Below are 17,252 nucleotides of genomic sequence, written 5' to 3' on the forward strand. Positions count from 1 at the left end.
TTTTCTTACAGTTTATAGATTTTTAAAGTTTCTTCTTTGAAGTGGAACGAAGTTTGATGAATTACTAATTTCTGACTGAAGTGGAAAAAAATCCCTATCTTCCTGGAACTCAAAAATAACAGGCAGTGTCTAGCACTGTTAATCACTTCCCCCCTTTCATTCCATTAAATTAGCATTCACAATGTCAGGTCTAAGCATTAAAAGTGGTCATCTTCAAAACTTAATCTGGCTCTCAGAACTCCTCCAAATGTTATTTCTTAGTTATAACTTAATGTAATACAATGGAAAACGTAACACACTTTTCGGATAGGCTCTTCTCATGCTTCTTAGAAACCAGGAACTTACCCAGTAATTCCCATGTAACTACAATTTTTCTGAAAAACCTTGTGCAAAAATGGAAGTTTAATATGTAAAATGAAGAATGTAGAATAGTTAAATATCTTGATAATAATTTAATATAGTGGCACTGAAGAGAATCTATCAACCTTCTGATTATCAGTAATATCTTTTGGTTTGTTGATAAGGAAATATTGCTAGGACTTGATACTGGCTTCAACATCTAGATCAGTGTTTCATAAATTGTGATCCTGAGGACTCAAGGTTTCCCCCCAGTTCCTCTTGGGTCCACAAAATTAAAATTACTTGCCAGCCTTTATTGAAAAGTAATACAATATTAAAATTCTACTGAGCAAATGTTAGAAGAAGCAGTAGCAGCAAATTGTCAAATTTAATATAAATATTGACATCCAGTTTAGTTGTAGTGGTTAAGGCACCAGGCCAGAAACTGAGTTATTACTGAGTTCTGGTCCTGCCTTAGGCATGAAAGCCAATGGGGTGACCTTGGGCCAGTGATTCTCTCACAACTTAAAAATCAAACAGTGGCAAACCACTTCCAACATCTCACCAAGTAAATTTAAGAGACTTGTCCTGGCAGTTGTCAGGAATCAACTGACAGGAAGACATCAATATCCAATAAATACAAAAACATATAAACAAAAGTGAATATAGAGTCCCACATAAATTTTTCAAAATGGGAAAGGGTCATGAGGAAAACAAAGTTTGTGAAACACTGATCTATATTGTTGGCATTACAAGGCTCAAAAAAGCTTTGTGGAATTGGGAACTCAGTAACATTTTTTATCCTTTAAGTAGATGAGAAAAAGGAATGAAAGGAATATGCTGAAAGAATAATAATGAAACACCAACCAAGACTGTGAACATACATCTTAACCATAGGAAAAATCTTGATTTTTTTTAAAAAAAATATTTACTTTGAAAGCCTCTTGTCTTCATTATTCTTTCACAAAAAAGACAACTGTGAATGTTACACTCAAATTCATAACAAAAGCCTATATAGCATTGGTTGGTTCTTGGCTTCTTTTATAGGACTATTCTGTTACTACAGCAGGAAATGCATAAGTGGGCAACATTACTGGAAGGAAAGAATTTCTAATTCTAATTTTTACCTTTAATTTGAGGTGGAGGGAGCTGGGGATGAGAGGGAAATTGTGCTCCTGAAGTTTGCTAATTTGCTACTAAAATTCAATGCTCCAGTCTTGTGATACTAAGGGGCAGGATTGGCATCCCTTGCATTAAATAACTTAGAGCAGTCTGCTCATGGGTGGAACAAGTGAATGCAATTGGAATAATGTGCTCTGACATGTTAGTTGGTAAGTCAGAAGCTGTATGTGAAAGACAAATTGATTATTTATTTGCCATCTTTATTATTTGTATAACTAAAGGGGGAGAACATACCTAATACAGTATTCCCCCCCCCCTATTTTCATTCGCAGCATTTTAAATGAGATAAAATGAAACAATTTATTTTTAAACTCGGTATCTATCAGAAACTAGACCTAATAAAGTAGCTATTGTAGTATTCTTTAGTTTCTTTGCAGAACCTAATGCTTAGCCACGAGACCTAAAGTTAATTCTGCACTTAATTAAAATTGGATGTACAGTGGAACCTCAGGTCATGAATGCTTCTGACCACAATCAAATCAGGTGCCGACCCAAAAAATTAGCTAAATGTTTCACACTGTTCACGAACACATCCTCCGGTGGTGATCAGTTAGAACCGCAGCGATTTCCCCTTCCATGCCTTTTGTGTGTGCGTGCGCATGCGCAGTCAGTCTTGCTTCCAATCACAACCAAATTGGGTGCTGACCAAAGTCCTGGAATAGATTATAGGTGTGACTGGAGGTTCCATTGTAGTTGACAAAAATATCACAGAATAAATTCAATATATCTTAGTTTTAATTGACATAAGTCTTCTTTCATATAATTGAATTCTCATTGTGATTTCATTTAGCATGATCGTAGTTTCTGAAAAAAAAAACGGTTGCAGAGATTTTACTCATGTTCAAATTAACGTGGGAAAAAAAAACTTGGTTTACACCATCTATTTGTATATCCAAATCACATCTCTGCCTCCATTTTAAACACCTGCACATTGAGGAATGAAGGACAAGAACACAGTATCATGTACTGACTTAGTACTGTACTCTAATACCATCTTTGGCTGAAATTAATCCTGTGATGCTTTGCATCCAGTGTTGTATGGTGGAGTGTGCTCTGAGAACAGCTTAGCTTTATTATTTTTAGTACATTCATTTTAAAATAATTCTCAGTGTGACTTGATTTTAAGTAAGTATTATAGGATTACAGTTATTTTTTTTTGGCAGTATTGGCACATTTGCTTCAGAATAGCAGGTACAATATGGAAAAAAGACTTGGATTCTGCTATCTTCACAATTCAGTGTCTTCTTCAGAGGAAGATGAGCTGACCTAATGAAAGAAAGCAATAACTCTTGTTAGAAAGACTGCAAATAGATTTATAGCACCGTTAAGGGGAATCAGTTACAGTATATCATAAACTTCATAGATTTATAGATTGAGCTGTGAGATGAATTGATGATCTGATTATGAATGCTTAAAATTTTATAATAAAAATCTTTTAAAAACCAAATCTAGCTGGTTAATTACAAATGTTTAGTCATTCTGTGATTTAAGCACAGCTTGAGCAAAGGTCAGCTTAGCTCTCTAAGCCAATTCTTTAAGATAGATCATTCAATCATTTGCAGTGTTATAGTGGTTTGATAACCAGATGCCACAGATTCTTGTGAGATTTTTCTGAAGTTAATGAAACTCACCCTTTCTTGTGGTTCTGCCAGTTCATTTTTTGGCTCTGTTGCTTGTATCTCTGCATAAGCAGGAGGCTCACCCTGGTCACCATTTAATGGGTCAGCCATTGAGGCTGTAACAGCCTTATTCTGGGAGCAGAAGTGCTGATAAGCCTTTTCTTCACACACCAATAGTGTTAGGCTGTTACCACTGTCTTGGATTCTTGCTACTACATCTTCATACTCTTCATTCTCTACATTGGTACCATTCACTTCTATCACAATGTCATCATCTTGCAGCCCAGCTATATTGGCAGGTCCATCCTTTTTTACCTGCAATTAGATTGTCTGAAATTACTGTAGTAGAAGCTGCTGTTCTGCTTGATTGAGAGCAGCAGGCAGTCCGTGGTAAGTGGCGTACATACAAATACAAATTAACTTTTTATTCAAGTGTCTGAGGGCTAGTTGTAGCCAGGTGGATAAAGACATGACTATTTGGGGAGGGGGACGTGCATAGAGAGTGCCTGCAAGATGACAGTGTGGTGTTACAATTGGAGCCCATTTGTTTTGTGCAAAAATGGTATGTGGTCAGTTGCAATGCCTTGACTTCCATTTCACAGTTTCAGAGCCATTGGGCTTTCTGGGTTGTGGACTACATTCCTGCTGTCGTAAGAGAGGTGACAATCCTAGTCGAGGGTAAAACTCAGAAGTGGCTGCATTCTTGATCCAGCCAGAGTTTCTGGATTTATCACCTCTGACTGGAGAGGACTATTATCTTAAAGCCTCACAAATCCCACAAGGTGTGTTGCTATGTTTGGACCAGATAGGCTGGTCATCTGAGAAGAGGGACAGAAGAATCTGTTATTGGCTCCTTTGGGGGCGAGTGCTACAAGTGAGCGCTTAAGACTCATATTTGAATTAAGGTCTCAAATGCTTGCAGAAACTTAAGATAACTATTGTGTCCAATAATGTCCTCTCCCCAACATGAAAAAGCACCATTATGGAGAGGGGCTTGCAATTTCTAAAAAAACAAACTACACACAAACTTTATCCCTTGCTCCAGATAAATAGGGACACACCTAACCTGACTGCAGCTATATTTTTTATTTTCTGCTCTTTAGTGAAATAGTAATGACAAGATAAGTTTGTTATCAGTACATACAAATCAATATTTTTTTTTAAATGACTGCTTTTAAAGTAACAAAGTGTCTGAAAAACAAAACTCCAGTTTCCATGAATAGGGAAACATTCACTGTCTCTGTAAGTAATGGCTCTATATTATTTTCCCCATTATTTATCATAATTTATGACAAGAGATTATGAAGACAATTTACTTGGGTGAAAATCGAAAACACAAAGTTACTTCTTAAGCTACACTGAACATATCGTAACTTCAGAATTTATATCAATTCCTATTACTTTTTCTGAAAATAATTGAGATTGAATTTTTTATACTGACTATCTCTATTTGTACACTCCTATCAATGTGGAAAATAAAATTGGTGGAAAATTTTATTACTTGGACTTTAGGAAAAAAACTGCAAATATATTTATCATTTACTGTAGACTAACACTTTTTAAAAAATAATTATTAGTCTGAATCTGATTATCTGATACTATTTTATGACTATTTAAAGTGCATAAAATGCTAATTCAATCAACATTAATTCAATCACATTTTAAGAATGCTTTTGCCAAAAAAAGTTAGCAGAGAAGGAATGAATTTTTTTTAGATGGAATCAAAATATGAGAACAAAGGTTTATTACATTGCTTTAATATTAAACCCCAAAAGTATGTTTCCAGAATGAGCATTAATAAATTAGTATGTTTGGTTCTGGAACATATTTTACTGTGTCAGTTTCAAATTCCTTTTATTCAGCAGCTATTGTATCTTGGTAAGTCAGAGAACAAAGATATACCTCTATATTCTGCTGAGTACATTCACACTACAGGATAGAAGGCTGTGCTTTTTTTGCCTGATCAATTGTGACTTGTTTTGTTTGCCAATGAAAAGATTCTAAGATTCTGGAGTAATACCTCTTTGATGAACACTCCAGGTATATTTTTAATGGCATTCAATTGAAAGCCGAATCCGGTGGTACTTTTTGTGAGCTTACAGAGTCTGGGCTTGTGATTTTCTTCCTCAGTATGCTTGGGTATCTTCGCAATGCTCAGACGTGGCTCCAGTCTTGCTTGGTAGTAGAGACAAGGAGATATTTTAGCCTTAACCAAGAACAAAGAAACATGAATTGAAACATAATGAATATGAGCTGGAGCATGATGATGCACAATTCTTCATGTTGTGGAACAGCAGTGGAGGCGCAGATGCCATGGATGTCTCCTGTCCATCAGCTCTTTACAGTTTTTCACAATCCAGAAGGAAGGAGGTTTAAATTGCTGGAGGCAGCTAAGTTGTAAGAAAGGATAGTTTGGTGACAGATTCTTGGAGTTGAGCAATGACTCCACTGTGACTCCCACTGGCATATTTTGACAATCAACTGAGGGACTTTGTGTGTGTCTGGGGGAGGTGGATAATAGCATAGACAAGTTGAAGCACTTCCCCATTGTTGGAGAGAAGCTAAACAGGAAAGAGAATTACACATGCCCAAATGCTTGTATATTTTAAATTATAAAGCTTAAATTATCTGTCTTGGCCACCTCTGGCCTAAACATTACCCATTGTTATTTTGCCCCTTTCCATCACCACTGTGTAACTTCTGACCCCTTTCCTGGAGGAAATGCAGTTTGGGAGGTAATGTGCTAAGAGGCTCAGGCAGCTGCTCTAACAGAATTCAAGTTTCAGAGGGTGGTTGTGAAAAATAAATGGAGTACTACGAATGCTTCCATTAGCTCCTAAAGGAAAGGTGGAATATACATCTAAAAGGGAATTAAATTAAAATCTGAATAGGACTAAAACAAATTCAGATGTTAGGAAAAAGACACTGGAAACTTGAGGCATAGCCTAGACTTTTACAGGCAAAATAAGCAGAGGCAATCTCAAACTACAGTATATAATTTCTCCTGCCTATCAGTAGATCACATCGCCAATTACTCTTGTTCCTACATCCTGTGAAAATAGCAAAAATTAGAGAAAATAAAGCAAAAATAGTTCTGAAACTCTTGATTGATATGGTAATTTTGTCACTTTAAGATCCTACCCTGTTTTCCCCAAAATAAGACCTCCCTGGATAATAAGCCCAATCGGGCTTTTGAACACATGCACTAAAATAAGCCCTCCTCACTAAATAAGTCCTCCCCGAAAATATTGCAACACAGCAGCAGCCATGAGGTGACCATACTCACCATCTCCTACACCTAAAATATAATAAGACCTCCCGGAAAATAAGGCCAAGCACTTATTTTGGGGGTCAAAAGAAAATAAGACTCTGTGTTATTTTCGGGGAAATATGGTATCATTGCTTATGTACTTATATTTCACTTTGAATCTAGGCATCTTTACTTGGAACAGTTTATACCCTGTGATGACACCTTTAACACCCTCAAACAATAATATCTGCCTACTCCAGGTCCTTGGGAAGGACTCAAAATGCTAAATTCAGTCTAAATATTTGACTGACTATACAACCAACCATAATGTAGGTAGTCTTCAACTTACAGCAGTTTATTTAGTGACTGTTCAAAGGTACAATGGCACTGAAAAAAGTGACATGAACATTATTTACACGTATGATCTTTGTAGCATCCCCATGCTCATATGATCAAAATTCAAATGTTTGCCAACTGGTTCATACTTATCACTGTTGCTGTGTCTTAAGGTCACATGATCACCTTTTGCAACTTTTTGACAAGCAAAATCAATGGGAAAGCCAGATTAATTAATAACCTTGTTGCTAACATAACTGTGGTGATTCACTTAACAACTGTGGCAAGAAAGGTCATAAAATGGGGCAAATTCAACTTAACAAATGTCTCACTTAAAACATAAATTTTGGGCTCAATTGTGGTCATAAGTTAAGGTGTACCTTGATATGAAAAATTAAGGCAATTATCTTGAAAGGAATCAATAATTTCAAGAGGAAGAGAGTACCATAAATAAATCTCCATCAACTCTCATTTGTTTCAATCTAAGATTGATAGAAAATTGAAAGATGCCCTTATGGCTGAAGTAGGGTTACACAATTGAGAGCAGTTTATGCAATTCCTGTTGTTGCTATCTTATCTGATTTTTCTGATTTACATCAAACCCTTTATTAAATATAAGCTATATTGTATTAAAACTGTACATGTTGTATGGCTCTAATATGACGTGATTTGTTTAGAAGTCCTCATAAAAGTAATTAGGACAGAGTGGGAATAAGGTTTATAAGGACAACTGTATTTTAAATATGAATTGTATAGAAAAGTTTTAAATCAAGATAATCTCATGCAGCAAAGTGGCATGGCATTTATGCTAAACTCTTTCTCTTCAAATTCATGGAGACTGGAAATCAGATTAACTAGGAAAAAGATAACTGGCAGATAGTGATTTAATAGTATAATCCTTATAAATGTCATGTCCTGTATGTCTTCAGCTCCTTTAGTCCTTTTTTTTGCATTTGCTCCATTACAGCAAGAAATAACACCTAATCAACCAGGGCTGAGTCGTTAAGCATGTTCATACCTGATTATTACTTGAATAAAAGATCACCTGGAAATCAGTGGAAAGTTAAGAGAACATACTGAAAGAAGACAATAGCAAATCACGTCCATATTGTTCCCAAGAGGAGAAATCAAGGTCACTTCAACATAACTTCTCTTAGGGGCCAAATAATATAAAAGAACTGATTTGTTCAGTTCACATTCACTTGAGAATCCAAAATATAATGTGCAAACATTGTTATCAGTATCCAGATTACAAGGCAGATAGTTACAATGCCATTTAAATATTGAAATTGCCTCCTTAACAACACTCTTAATGTGATGTTTGCAAGAACTTGGAATTTACTATGTATGTAATGGATCTAATACATGTTCTTCTAGATTTTATTTAAATAAAAAGAATCAAACATAATGCTTGATTTCCCCATGAGATTACTTAGCCTATAATTTTGCCATGACAACATATTGGGCACCCCGGAAAGCAAATATTATTTTAACAACTGGACAGCCTGAGGGCTGTTGTGTTGTCCTTTCCTCATCCTTAAAATGGAAGCAGGATTACAATGTCAAAAATTGCTGCAGTGAAATTTCAATTTTTAGCTGCATTGAGCATCTTTTCCTTAGTAACCATATTTCAGAATCCTGGCTTTTGACCTAACTAATTCTGATTTTGTAGAAGTAGTCTGGTAGCTATGACTGCTGTTGTAAAAAAGCCTGGAAATTGAGCTTGAAATATTCCAGGGTGGGTATTCTTTTTATTATGAGAAGCAGAATTCAACTTCTGGAAAAGCATAACTAAGTGCCATGACTTCATTTGTCATGGCAAGAGAAAACAATGCAGACAAACCCGGTTCTGTAAAGCTACCAGAACTATTTTTTGGTTTTTAATGCTCAAGTGCTGCAAACAGAAGCTTGTCCTGTAACCAGAAAGGCTAGAAGAACATGTATATATAAAGATTTAAAGCTGATATTCTCAGAATGTTAGGTATACACACTTTGCATCAGGACAACCTTACAACAGCTACAGCTCTTTTCCCCTTCTAACCATGTCACAGCTCATGACATAATTTCCAAATTAACTCATTCTTGCATTGAAGCTGTGTACCTTACCATTTTATACATGGTATCAGTCTCTTCATCCACCACTAGTAAGGTTGTGTTGTCACCAGATTGTCTGATTTTCTCTACCACAGCTTCATGGTCCAGTGCTTCAATTGGTTCTCCATTTACAGCGACCAAGATATCATTGTCCCTGAGTCCTGCTTTAGCTGCAGGGCTGTCTGAATCGATGTCCTTAATGAAGTGACCTGCCCCAAAACAATTTTTTAAAAAAATCAGAAAAGTCTAACATAGCAAAGCATAGGCCCATAGCCAATATTTAATTATGTACTTTAGTTTTCAAACTATAGTATTAAGGCAGATAATAAGCTTGACCATGGTCCTTTCATTTTGATATATGCCCTCTGTTGTGGACATTCTAATAGAAGATTATACACCAGAAAGCAGAATCCAGGCCAGGTCCATAAAACTGGAATAGGGGATTTTCCCTTCAACAATTGTTATGCAAGACTACAAAGGGAGATAACTGACTAAACGTGGAAGTAAATAATGGAGTTTTTTAAATGCAATTTCTCCTATTAATTATTATATGGCTTGGGAATTTACTATACATCTGTTAAAGAAGTAAAGTCCATACTGCATAGTTATACTATCCTGTGGCCTAATTCTTACCTTTGCCGTTTTGCTCCATTCTGAGGTAAAATCCATAACCATTATTATCTTTTTGGAGCTCAAGATTTCGGGGCTTGTGAGGTAATAATTTCAGATTGGCCTTTCCCCTTGTCAGCTGCATATTCCATCTGTAGTAATACTGGTCAGTTTCTTTATCTGACAGTAGAAATACAACCCGATTCCCAGACTTTTTTACCTAAGGACATAGACATATTTATATTTTTGCCCTGCTTGCAGGCTGAAACAGTCTCACCTACATACAACTAGTGCATAACAATATCCCTTTTTTGATGATATTTTCATTGGTGAAGCTAGAATTGTTCTGTACCATCATTATAAATCCTGCATTTCTGAAATTGATATTTACATCATTTCCTCATATTTCTCATATTTATATATTTCAGGTGTGCACAGTTTTTTATCTATTTTGGAACTAACCACTTAATATATCAAGTAATACGATTACGGTAGTACTCAGAATTATTATTCAACTTGGAAATAAATTTTTATAATGGAAAATACAAAGCACAGAGATAGATATGACTTGATCTAATTTGGAAGGATGAAACACAATTAGGAGAATGTTGTACTTAACTTTAGGGACCATGTAATTCACCTTGCTTAATATGAAAGAGTTAATTCAAACACATTTTTTTCCATTTATTGCATGCAACTTTATTTTCCATCTGTGTATGCCAGTCTTTGTCTAAGGCGATCTATTTGCGCATGCTGTGGCAAGATACAACTGGAACAATAATTATCTACATTCCATCAAATTACCATTCTAATTTGATCTGAATTATTTACAAGAATTGGCTGACACATAAGGTTAAGGCTTAAAGTACCTTCTCAACTACTTCTTCATGTGTATTGTTTTCCACATTCTCCCCATTGATTTCTATAAGACGATCATTTGGCTGCACTCCAGCTTTTACAGCTGCACCCAGTGGACTCAAATCTACAATGAATAAACCTTTCTGTCCTGGAAATGAGAAGCAAATGGCAGAAACAGAAATAATTCTTTACTTGTTAATATGTTCATTTTGCTCATGGTAAACAAAGCACAGGTAGCAGCATATCCAGTCTAGTTCAAAGAACACTAATATGGCAGCAGAAATGTGGCAATAATATTTATGCCCATTCAGTGCCTCAGAAATTGAAAAAAAAACTTATTATTCTGTAACCCAGTTTATGATGCTTGAAGGGGGGGGGCTGCAATTATAGTGGTGTAAGTGACTGATTAGGTAAAGGTAAAGGTTCCCCTTACACATATGTGCTAGTGTTCCTGACTCTAGGGGGCAGTTCTCATCTCCGTTTCAAAGCCAAAGAGCCAGCGCTGTATGAAGACTTCTCCGTGGTCATGTGGCTGGCATGATTAAACACTAAGGTGCATGGAATACTATTACGTTTCCACCACAGGTGGTTCCTATTTTTTTTACTTGCATTTTACATGGTTTCAAACTGCTAGGTTGGGAGAAGCTAGACAAGTAATGGGACCTTACTCCATTATGTGGTGCTCGGGATTCGAACTGCTGTTCTGCCGACCTTTCTGATCAACAAGCTCAGCATCTTAGCCACTGAGCCACCACATCCCTTAAGTGACTGATTAGTAGTAGTTAATTATTAATTACTACTTGTTTTTTCAGTTTTCATTGAACTTGATTTAACATTTTACATCTACTTTTAAGTACCAAATTTCTCTCTCTCTCTCTCTCTCTCTCTCTCTCTCTCTCTCTCTCTCTCTCTCTCTCTCTCTCTCTCTCTCTCTCTCTCTCTCTCTCTCTCTCTCTCTCTCTCTCTCTCTCCCTTTCTCTCCCTCTCTCTCTCTCCCCCCCCAATACACTACCTACTTCTGGCATGCAAAATAAAACTACTTGAAGAGATATCTTATGTACGGTATATTCTCAAATGTGGATATAAAGAATCATGTAATAACGTAGCATTCTGGTCACTTCTTTTGTTCACATTGTCATAGAATGACTTCCTTATAGAGGTTTAACAATATAACAAAAGTCTTATATCAGAAGGTCATGGTAACATAGGCTGTGAATGATCTAAAGCAGCCTATTTATATAACTGACAAAACCCAATCAAAATTTCTAGACTTTGCATTGCTCGTGTGATGACTGACTCCCAACTGTCTTGAAGAAAAAGGCATTTTCCTGTTCCCTATGATTTAAACATTGATGCCATAGCAACAAAAGAATCATTAATGTGAGAAATTCTAACACTTCAAATGGGGGCAATTCTTATCTAAAAACTATTAAACTTTTTGTCATAATCTTTAAGTGGTTGAAATGATGCACCATAGGGCAACAATTTTTCAACCAAGATACCTGAAATGGACTAATTAAAAGATGTGTCCAAAATCTGAAACTCATTCTCCTGAGGCAAAAAATAAAAAATGGGTAAATTGTGATTGCCACCAGCTGCTGCAAGTCACTGATCTTCATTTTCAATATTATGTGACAATTTCTCAGCCAGTCCTCAATCTGTTTGTTCCTTCCCCACCCAGCAGTTGCCACTTACTTGCCTGCTAGAAAGGGAAGGGAAGGAAGGAGGAAAGAATGGGGAAAGAAGAAAGGAGGAGTGAGGGAGGAAGACAGGAAAGGAAGTCCTGTTCCCATTACATTTTGCTCACTAGTGGTAATTATTTCTTTGCTTAAGTAAGGAGATATTAAGTATCTCTGAAAAGATGATACAATAATAGGGCATAGGTTTGTCAAGTAGAATATAAACAGAATTAGGAAAACTCTCACTTCCATAGAATTGTGAGTGCAGTTCCCAGGATTTATAGCCAGAATGACTGAGAGGGCCATGCCAGAGTTATTTGCTTTGTATCTCTAAAAACCACAATTCTTTCACTGGAAGAGCACCCAGGCATTGAATGAAAAAGCATTCAAATATTTTTCTTCTGTATGTGAGTAATACATACAAATATGGTCTAATATGTTCAGAAATTTGGCATTTATAGATGCTTTGACACATTATTTCTATAATTTTAGGAGTGCTTCATTCAAAGACCTATTTTAATTAGTTTAACAATTGCTCATCCTAATAATGTCCTTTAATAGATGGTTTAGAAATCTGGGCTTTAAATATGCATTCAAAATTATGTCACGGTTATAGAAGGTAGCTTTCCTACACAAGAGGTTTACATCCTATTTTTATTTGTTGGCCTTACCTGCAGAAGACTTCAAAGAGAAACCATAGCTATTTTTTTCCTTAGTCAGATAACAGAGACGGGGTTGTGGAGCCGAACCCGATTCTCCAGATTGCACAAGTTGGGGTTCTTCTGTCTGTTCTTGGTTTGGTGACTTTTTAGCCAACTCTTCAAGACTGATCCCTTCTTTTAACGCACTTTCATAAGAATGATCATCCAAAACAAGGAATAATACAGGAGTTACACTTTTTCTAATTAACTCAGCCACCTATAATTGATGTAATGAGAGACTAAGAGGTAACTAAAAGAAATAGCATAGAATATGAATTAGAAAAAAAAATCCAAGAGAGGATAGCTAGGTCACAGAGCTGTGTCATACAGTTGTTTCTTACAGACAGGATTAAAAAGTCAGAATAGCTGTTATGACTATGCAATCAAAAACCCACCTCTTTTTGACATGCATACAACTTGGCTTTAATTGCACATCTACCTTACCCTAAAACCTATGGCAGACATAAAAATAATGAAAAAGCAGAATTTTCATAAAGTTGATTGGTAAAATTGAGAGGGAAAATTATGACTCTGAGAATTAGTTCAAAATAGCAATCACTGTTTTATAATCCTACCAATAGAATTTATTCTCTTGAAATTGTATTATGTTACGGAAGCTTGAGTAGTGATTTCATATCTGATGTTTTAGAAAATATGAAAGTTGAACTTAGCTGGTTTAGCTAAGATCAGCCATTACAGGTTCCTGCAAATGCTCTCAAATGGGGACTCTCAGGACTTCACCGCATTCTCATCTTTTCTATTGTACAAGGATGACAACACCATGACATTAAATCAGCCACAAGTCTCTTCAAAGTGCTTAGAAGTTGTTTGTCATTTAAGTTCCCCTATCATTACTGACTGGGCAGAAAGGTTAAGGGAAAGGGAAACGGAATTCTTTTGCTCATATGGAGAATGAAAGAAAGAAGAAAATATTTTCTTTGCAGAGGCTTTTTTTTTTTAAGCTGGCAGAAGATTCTGGAAGTATTCATCTTTGGAAGAAGAAAATATTTTGAATAAATGCATACAAGGATCAAATTGGTTGTTGAGGTGCATGAAAATATGTGCTTTGCATTAAGGAAAAAAAAACCAAAATGAAATATCTCCCACCTCTCCGTGATCTTCCTTATCTATAAACACTCCATTAATCTTCAGGACTCTATCTCCATCTTTTAGTCCTGCCTTCTCCGCTGGACTATTCTTTTCTACATTTCGGATAAGATGCCCTGTTTTGAATCTCTCAATGCGCAGGCAGAATCCATAGTTTTCACCCTCTTCTTTGACCAGTGTGCATTCTCTGGGATGAAGTGACATCATTTCTGTCAAAAGGAGTATATAAAAAAAACTTCCAGAACATGCATGTGAAGAAAGAAAGTATTAAAGGAAATTGCTCAAATAAAATGAATCAAACGAGCTACTCATAAAAGGGAGTGAGAGGGAGAAAAGAAAGCATTTTGACATGGGAAAAATGTACCAAGTACTGCTGATGGGGTCATCTCATATAATGAATTTATCATAACATCTTACAGATATTTTCTTAGAAGGAAATTTTAATGAGTTCAATATAATTTAAACCTAATAATATTTTGCTTGTTTTGCAGTACAGAGCATGTATTTGTCAGCTCTTCAAAGTAGGTCAGCTCAGACTTATTGTAACTATATTGTCACAGGGTACAATACTAGAATTTATTTACACACACACACACACACACACACACACACAGGTCAATCTTGAATTTCTTTTTCATCTAACATTTTTATAATGGCTGGTACATACCTTCTTCTAAATTATATTTGTACTGTATTGCACAATATTTTACAATATTGGCTGATCTCATGAAGCTAAACTGGGTTGGACGTGATTAATAGTTGAAAGAGAAACAAACTGGAAATGCCAGGACTATAAAACAGATTGGGAAATGGAAAATGGAAAACAATCCAGGGCAGATTCCAATTTAAGTTGGTCACCAGACCAAAGATTTAGCCTTTCAAGTTTTCAAATTTATGCTGGAGCCCATCCTCAGGAACTTCTCTCTAGCAGAGTCTGGGCTTTGGCTGTTCTGTGTGTGGTGTTTATATGGTGCCTGGTTGTGTGTGGCTTTTTAGTTTTGATTGGGATGTTGATTGAACCCCAATGGCCAGCCATTAGGTCATTGGCTGTTGTTTCCTTGTGCTACCAACAATCCAGGGCAGACCCCAGTGGCAAATAATTGCTGTATTGTTGCAAAGAAAACTATGACACTTGTCCATGAATCAAGCTTGGCTCAAAGGAAACTTTAATATGAAAATATAGATAATCAATTCAGTGCCTCTCTTAATTCTACACTTCGATAAGGAGATGAAAGTAGTTAGATGAAGATAGCATCTTACTAAGTAAGATGAACTACTTAGATATTATGCAGTGAACTGAACTGAGAAATGCTGAAGTGGAGTCTTTCTCAGGTAGGTTGAAATGATAGTCCTTAGTTTCTAAGTCAACATTTTTCAGTCTTTAGGAAGCATGAAGGCATAATTTATTATACATCCCATTAGTTCTTATATTGTTATTTATGACTTCTAGAGAGCAAGGCATATTATTAACTTTATACCTCAGGATTTCTTCAACTTCACCTAAGATAGCCATGTAAGTACCCAAGACCTACAGAAAACTGAGTGGAACATCTTTTTCCCCCCATGTTATTATTTTTCTGAAGTCAAGCCAAAGCCAAAGTGATTCTCTTAAACCTTTTTTGTTTATTTTTAAAGTACAGAGTGAAGTGAAAGATCAAGTACAGCATCTTTCAAGGGCACTAGAAAGCTTAATGTGTTGCTGTTTACACTGTTTTCTTCTAAAACTCTATTGCTAGTAATCATATTGCTAATTTAGTGTTTTGCAATAATATGTACTTTGCTCACTCTTCCTTTGCTCCGGATGCACGATAATCTTGTGGACTTAGTTAATATATTAAGAATTATGGTTAATATGTGGAAGATCTTTCTTAGGTCAAGAGGTGAAGTTAACAAGAATCAGAATATTAGACTATTAAGAATATTTGTTGAACTGTTTTATCAAATGGCCACAAATAAATTGAATTGAATTGACTAGGTGGCATTCAGATTTTCTTCACTATTGTTCTTTCCATTTGAACAGTGAATAAGATAGCTGATGCTTTTAGTCCCCTTAAAAGATTGTTAAAAAAATCGAGTCATTTATAAAAGCCTTGTCCACTCATCTGAGCCTTCTAAAAGATACCTAGACTTCTTGGGAGTATTTTCTACCCTGAAACATTATGCTGAATATTTCATTTCATTTCATTTATTAAATTTATAGGCTGCCCAATCCCAGAGGACTCCGGGTGGCTTACAATGAAAGAAGAAAAAAAGAAAAGCAAAATAAGTAAAAAAAAAATAGTTTAAAATACACAACACACATACGATCTATGTATACAGGTAGGAGTAGAATTTTTTCTAAAGACCTACCCTCTAAATATGTTCACTATTATCTCACTGGTGACTTTTGGACAATCACTATCAGTTTTTTTCTAGCTATGCAACAAGTTTGCTGTTATGATTATAAAATGAGGCAAGATTCATAACTATGCTTCCTTGAATTTATAAAGGCAGAATAAGAAAGAATGAATATATGACTATGAAATACCTCTGTGCAGGGAGGCATAATCCTATTCTGTACATAGATATACTCAATGGTCTTCCAAATATGAGTATTAGGGGCAACAAGCATCTTTCAAACCTTTATACATTAAAAGCATATTTGGTAATTATTGATAGTAATTTGACTTTATGCAGAACTATATTTAATATTTGGAGTAAAAAAGTACTTTCAGCTTCCTTTCCCTTCCTGTTCTTCCCCCTCAGATTTGGAAAAAAAGGTAACAAAAGTCTTACCTGCATATATAGTGCACAGTCCTCAGAATGATCTCTAGTATCTCATGCTCTGAACTGCTAAAGGTAAGCACAGTTGCACTTTGAATGAACAAAGGTTGAATTAAAAGATGATTTATTTAACAGGGCTTCACTGCACACATTCCTTGATAACCAGTTTTTCATTACTTTTAGCTAAGCAGTACTGACCTCTTCTTGGCAACTTGGATCCCTCCCTAATAGTTCAGAGATCATTACAGATATTTCCATTCTTACACTGATTTCTGCTAAGAAATACCTGACCATCAGTCAGCTCTCCAGGATAGCAGTGACGTGCGGTGAGCTTCATGGCCGGTGAGGCAGAGAGAAAGAAAAAATGTGGCTCTTCTTTCCCTCCCTCCCTCACCCCACCGCACCCCCTTCCCAAAGACTGCAACTTTGCCCCTTGCACCACACAAAAACTTTCCTGCTCCAGATCTGGCCAGATCCTCTCCTCCCTCGCCAATGCACCTCCAGGCTTGCGTGGGAATTACACGCGTGGCATTTTTGCTAGCCCCACGCGCTCCGGCTGGTTTACCCCACCCCCTCCCGGGCTTGGAGAGGGTGAGTGGAGATGGAGGTCTTCTGTGGCACATGCATGCATGCGCGATTCCCTCCCCCATGTGGTTTTTCCCACTCCGCCCTCCCATGCCTCCAGGGCGCTTCTTCACCCGTTTCCTCCAAGGGC

General features: G+C 36.3%; 1 protein-coding gene across 1 annotated transcript; it reads right to left on the reverse strand.

Annotated features, from left to right (window-relative positions):
- Positions 1–1,262: 1,262 nt before the first annotated feature.
- PDZK1 (PDZ domain containing 1) lies at positions 1,263–16,653 on the reverse strand. Its single transcript, XM_087721503.1, has 9 exons — positions 16,550–16,653; positions 13,775–13,983; positions 12,638–12,884; positions 10,299–10,435; positions 9,454–9,649; positions 8,833–9,029; positions 5,161–5,346; positions 3,153–3,455; positions 1,263–2,787 (listed from the first exon to the last, which is right to left on the reverse strand). Exons 2-9 carry the CDS (start codon positions 13,979–13,981, stop codon positions 2,749–2,751), a joined length of 1,512 nt encoding a protein of 503 aa, XP_087577629.1. The 5' UTR covers positions 13,982–13,983; positions 16,550–16,653; the 3' UTR covers positions 1,263–2,748.
- Positions 16,654–17,252: the final 599 nt, after the last annotated feature.

The sequence above is a fragment of the Thamnophis sirtalis genome, unplaced genomic scaffold (genome assembly GCF_051295495.1).
Source record: "Thamnophis sirtalis isolate CommonGarterSnake01/CBP01778 unplaced genomic scaffold, rThaSir2_p1.2 scaffold_8, whole genome shotgun sequence".
Classification (NCBI taxonomy): Eukaryota; Metazoa; Chordata; class Lepidosauria; order Squamata; family Natricidae; genus Thamnophis; species Thamnophis sirtalis.